The sequence below is a fragment of the Temnothorax curvispinosus genome, unplaced genomic scaffold (assembly GCF_003070985.1).
Source record: "Temnothorax curvispinosus isolate PA1 unplaced genomic scaffold, ASM307098v1 QBEX01017484.1, whole genome shotgun sequence".
Lineage (NCBI taxonomy): Eukaryota > Metazoa > Arthropoda > Insecta > Hymenoptera > Formicidae > Temnothorax > Temnothorax curvispinosus.
Genome location: NW_020227264.1, coordinates 6629 through 13008, shown reverse-complemented (window position 1 = coordinate 13008; position 6380 = coordinate 6629). Strand labels below are relative to the sequence as shown.

Here is a 6380-nt window from a genome sequence, read left to right as displayed (position 1 = left end):
TTTTTTCGTCATGCTGTGAATTCTGTTGTTCTTTAATTATTTTGAATATTATAAGAAAGGCTATATAACACCATAATGGTACACTATAATAGTATAAACTTTAAGCCCTAATTAAGTCATATAAGAATTTTTTTTAAATATAATAAGCAGTTGTGCATGTGCTATGATACGCGTTCAAAAAATTAAAATTTTTATGTATGATAACATCTTTATTTGGAATAGTTGAAACTGAAATAGGTGAATAAAAACCTATTAGATTTTTATTTGCTATTAGATTACAATCTGTCTAGTACACCTAATTTTCAGGTTACATTTTCTTATTTCTTATATTTTATTTTCTTAAAAAAAGAATTGTACTTTTTGTGTAGCGCTTTGTTTTTTCTTTAAAAACATTTTTTTTATCATTATTAGTTTTTAGTGCAGTTAGCTGTTTAAAGTTTTTTTTCTGCTGCATTTTTTAAATGTGTATTTTAATTGTGTATTATAATCAAAACTTGGCTCCCCGTTTTGACTGAAAGTTTCAAGCCGTCTTTTATTTTGCGATGTGTGATAAAAAATAATGCATATTTTCTTTTCCAGCGTCTACATGTCTATGCGATGGATATAATTAACTTTTGATTGTACTGCGTCATAATTTATAACGTGTATAGGAATATCAGGACCACGAGAGACAGCATCTGTTACAATCATGATTTGATTGCGATCACGATGAAAAGAATTGATAACCCTGTCACGTTTGTGCTGTTTTAAATCACAGTGCCAAAACGCTAGTTATCTTTGCTCAATTTATTAGCCAGCTGCTTTGCTCTTCTCATTGCTTCGTTTTGACAAAAATAGTGATTATAATCGTTCACGCTGATGTAAATCGGCTGATGTAATGTGTTTGCCATATTTTTCTGGTTCTGATGCAAAAATAATTTCTTGTTTGATATTTTTATAGTAACTTTATACTTAATAGAAACACACGTTTTGGCTGGTTAAAGCACTTTTCAACAAGTTTAACTATATTACCAGGAAGAATCATACATATCATGAAGGTTTCGTATTTTAAGAAAGTATTTTATTATTTTTTCAATTTGAATTCCAAAGTCCATATCGAACATACTATTTGTTTCATTAAACACGAGAGTATTGATATTGTGAGCAAAGTTTTACGATTAAGTAACTATAAATATGTCTTTTAAGTTGCTGGCAACAGTAATCTCGTGTATTGGCTGTATTATTTTTCCATTTTCTATAAAGAATCCTGATACAGCTTGACTGTAATTACTATTGATTAAATTAACATTAAAATCAAATAAATCAGTTATATCCTCTCCTTCCTTTCACTTCCTCAATTAATTTTTCAAATAATATACTGCCATTGTATAGAGAGGTTACTACTAGCTGCAGGAACAATAATTGCAGCATTACTTGCACAAGTTGCGTTTTCAGTTCTTTTTAAATTTAATTTATTAGTCGAGTATAGATCTAAAATCCAATTTTGTAGTACTCTGTTTTTTACAACGCATAAACCAATACGTTAGCGTACACCCAAATATATTTCGCATGATGCCTGGAAAACATGGACCCAAACACTGCACTTACCGTGCTGATGCACCGCTGGAAAACCTGCCACACACGGACTGCCAAAAGTTATGAGTTAGATACACAAATGGGGTTGCCATTTTGATAAAAAAAAATCTACTGGTGTTCCTGGAGAGGCTTGAAAAATTAAAAGCCAGATATCATTTATACCGGACCGCAGTTACTAATGGGACTTTCCAAGTTGCTTCACGGAGGAGCACTCATATGGTGTCGCAATAACCGGAATATCTAATTAGAATGAGAGGATTTTTTTCATGACTCGCAAATATGTATTACAGACGCAGTGCGCGCTCATATGCGAGATTCAGGTCAGGCCAGGTTACAGCTGTTGGACAAATCTTACCATAAAATTGTCATTAATATTATCGCCGTGTAACTTCAGCTACCAGATTTTTGGAGGAAGAAGGTCGATATGCTATACAAAGTATACAGCAACGTGCATCCGAGATATAAATTATACATTCAACAGGAGACCGCAAGGCGAGCGAGAAACATACTCCATCTCACCAAAGAGTTCGAGTATATAGAAGCACAAAGCAAGGCCCGCCAAACGACAACAGAACGACAGCAGAAAGCACCGGTTGCCACAGTCGTCTATGATGCAAACAATCAGAGCATACGCGCTTCGATTGTCGCTCCAGCGAATCCCACGTTGATTTTGCTCCCAATGCACCAATGATGGCATATTAACAAGAGAATGTCACCCGCTGCCAGGAAATGCCACTCGGGCCAAGGAAAAAGCGGTCGTACTTCGATTCTCTGAGCCTGAAAAACATATTGGTCGGAAGAAGAACGTCTGCAGCAATTCCTGCAGTAGAGTTTCCGAAATTCGAAAAAGTCCGAGAGCCCACCGACTGGTTGCAACATATCGTCCAAGTTAAGATGAACGTGCAGACTAAAGCAGTACCGCCCTTGCCGCGTTCGAACATGGGCCACGTCTGGCTTCAAAATGTGCAGGACTGTTTCACGAAGTGGACCGAAATGCAGGCACTTCGCCGAGCCATAAACATCGTAAAGTGCATTTCCGAGGCGATTATATTATGGATACCCCGAAGAGATCCTCACGGATAACTGTACGTATCTACGGTCCAGAAAATTTGCCGATCTGCTACAAGGGTTCAGGATATATCAACGCTTTATATTAGCATACGCCCCACATTGTGTCCTGGTCGAACGCACCAATTTCACTATCAACATTATGATTAGAATACGTCGAGAGAAACCTATATGACCTGGGACGAACGATCCGAGCTGCAGTTAGTCTATAACACTGCGATGCACGATGTCACTGGCTACACGCCTGCCTTCCTCAGTCATGGGGATGAATTGAGATGCCCGGGGGAAAACACCAAAACCGGGGGACCGCTACGCTACTACACAACATCCGCCACGGATTAGAAGAGGCGTACGAGTTAATAAAGATTCAGCTAACCTGCGCTATAATTTGCTGGCGAGATTTGCAGCCTCATATCGAGGAATGGGTGTTGAAACGAGACCACTTGCTATCCGACAAGCAGGCACAGGATTCGACGCAAAATTCGCGCCGAAATATATGGAGCCAGAAAGAAATACGTCACATTATCTCCCTGGTTATCGTAGACCTCAGAAGCCCTTACAGGAAATGGATATTTAAAAGGTATACAGAAATTTTGTTTATCTTGTATGTTTAGTCTGTGTAGTATTTTGGTTTTATCCGTATTTAGAGATTTAATATAATATAATTATATTCAGTTGTGTGTATTTCGTACATATTGAATACACATAACTGAATTTAGTTTGTACTGAGTTGTAGTGCCAGATGTTCATTATAACGTGTAACAAATTTCGTTTATATATATATATTAAGTGTAAATGTTATATTAATTTTTTCGAAGGTAAATTTTGGAAGGGTAATGTTGGATATGTTTGATAATGCGAAACATCTTATTAATCGTGCAAAAGAATTTTTCACGTATTTTGATGCATATTAGCGATTAAATAGTCTATAATAATTATTGTATTTATTATATAATAATATATTGCAAACTCTAATTTTGTGGAATAGGGTACACATATTTGATATACGGATATAGAATTACATACGCATACATAAATGATGTATTTCTTCTGTATACCTTGTATGTACTATTTTTCTAGGGACTGCACAGGCAAGTACATCGCCACGTGCACATCCAAGATTTGAAGCGGCCATCGAAGAGTTCGTTGGAATATGATCCAGCTCAACCGGCTATGGAGGAACGTTGAGTCACGCTCTTCCGAGCAGAATCAGAGACGATACAACCATCCGCGTCGAATCCAGCTCAACGAGACAGACTGCGAACCGCGAATTGGGATGATCCAGCGATCCAACGACGGGTGATTGAGCGATCCACCAACTAGGCGAAACAAGCATGACTGACCACGCCGCCACCGCCGAAGCCTATATATCTCTTAGTATGTACTAACATATCTACATATTTGTATTAATTATTTGCATATTATAAATTTATTAGGTAATATAAAATATTTACAGAAGCATCAACAAATACGATGTTAAATATTATGATTTCCTTGGAAGACTAAAAACTAGATAAGAAAACCGATAATTTTTTAAGTATGTTTATATATAAAAACGTCTTATAAAAATAAGTTTTGCTTCTTATGAAACTTTTGTTACTTATTACAAAATACATCATTATTGAAAAGAAAGAAAAAAGATCTAAGTATACAGATATCGTTGACATACATCAACAACGTCACCAAGGAAATCTCAAATTCGAAAAAAATTAAAGCATTCTGAAAGAAAAGTAAAAAAATTATAATTTATGTTAATGAAGAAAGATAATGCGGAAGTAGATATAAATTTAATAGATATGACAGAAGATAAATTCTTTCCAATACCAAATAACACCACAACTAAATGGGAAATTGCTTTTGGTCGGCTGAAAAATAAGCTGAAGTTTTGATGTTTGTAGTTTAGAGCATTTTGATTAAAAGTATCAATGTGCACAACTTTCGAAAATAGACTGTTTCAGTGATATTGACCCTAGAGCGTATGTATCCGATTGATGATACAGCAAAAGTTTCCTTACATTTCGGAAGTGTATTAAATGTTTATTTGTGTGTGACATTTTCATATTTGCCGATTCTTGAACACACACACGCTCCCACACACCCCCTCATGCACTTATACAAGAATATATCTATGTATGTATAGATGTTCGGGATTCAGCGTGCGGCAGTAGACGTCGTTTCACGGGTTGCGTGCTTTCAGGCGCCGCTCTCGTCCGAGCTTCTTGGGCGCGATTACGCGGCATCCGCCGAGTTTCCCTAGGCGCTACTCGCGCGCATATTCGCAAGCGCCGGCTATATAGAAGCACAAGTTGGCCGCTTTGCTTCTTCGCACGGTCCAACATCGATAATGGCACTTCAATCTGTTCTTTTCAGAACACGTTTACTTGCACGTGAGCAAGATTTTTGCGGCCTCTTTGGCTCAGTTATACTCGCCTTACTCGGCACACACGCTTTATAAACTACTCATATGTTCTTGAGCGCAAATACGTATGTACTTACGTGTCGTACCATGCATCCATTATTTCATACTTATTTGCACCCGTTCATATAGACATGTTTTTGTATATGTTTTGTTAGGTTGTGGGAGTGTGTATGTTCAAGATTTCGCAACTAATATACACATATGAACATTTAATGCATTTCCTATATTGCAATATAAGGAAACTTTCGCTGTATCATCAGTTGAATATAATAAATACGCTCTAGGTTCAATAAGACCAAAACGGTCTATTTTCCTGAGCTGTGTCCATTGAGACTTAATCAAAATGCCCTAAATTACAACATATCAAAATTTGAGCATATTTGACTAAAAGCCATTTCATATTTATTTAATGTGGGGGTTCTATTTTGAAAGCGCAAACATGTCTGTTTCAAGTAAATGCCAAAAGCGGAAAATCCTGTTTTCAAACATTTTCTTTATATTTCTCTGGTTATAAAGCTTATAAAGATATAGCGCTTTTAAAATTATTTTGCATGCCTAATCCTATAATACAAGAACTATATACTTACACGTATTTTTATCTAACTGCAGGCATTCAAAATGTGACTTTTATAATATTAAAAATTAAAACTAAAACATTAAAAGAAATTGATAAATGTTGTATTTTATGTTTGAACGAAATGTCTTTAAAAGCACATTTATTTTGTAATTCAACAAGAGATAGAGTTGTAGATTTCCAAGATATGGGGTTAGATAACATCCGAGCAAACATCATGTTATATGGTGTTTGCTGGGATGTTTACTGACTGTAAACCCTGTATATACTTGAAATGTCGTTATAATGCTAGTTAAAGGTATATGCCAATTTTGGAAACAACTATCGACATATTTTTTCAAATTTTGCTATTGATAGTTCTTATTTATTAAATATTTTACACACAAAGCTATAATATGTTTAAGAAATATATTGATTTGAAAGTTCACATGTGTTACCTCAGAGTTCTAATTTTGTAAAGTTGTCTTAATTATTACGTATCAATATTTAAAAACAGTACTTTGAAAATAACAATAAAAAATACGAAATTCAGACAGCTATTGATAACAATATTTTTGTTAATATGGGAATAGATAATTACGAATATTGCAATATACCAATAACTGAAGAAAATGCATTTACGTATATTTGAATATTTATTAAAACGTTTTGTAAAACATACATGTCAAACGTGTAAATTACTTATAGAAAAAATAGTAATTTATACATTTTAAAATTATTAAGCTATTTCAGAACATATAATAT

The 6380-nt window shown here is 35.0% G+C and overlaps 1 protein-coding gene across 1 annotated transcript; it reads left to right on the top strand.

Moving 5' to 3' along the window:
- Window positions 1-2269: 2269 nt before the first annotated feature.
- On the top strand, window positions 2270-4233 carry LOC112467520. Its single transcript, XM_025036179.1, has 2 exons — window positions 2270-3223; window positions 3724-4233. The coding sequence occupies exons 1-2, from the start codon at window positions 2919-2921 to the stop codon at window positions 3767-3769; spliced, it is 351 nt and encodes a 116-aa protein (XP_024891947.1). The 5' UTR covers window positions 2270-2918; the 3' UTR covers window positions 3770-4233.
- Window positions 4234-6380: the final 2147 nt, after the last annotated feature.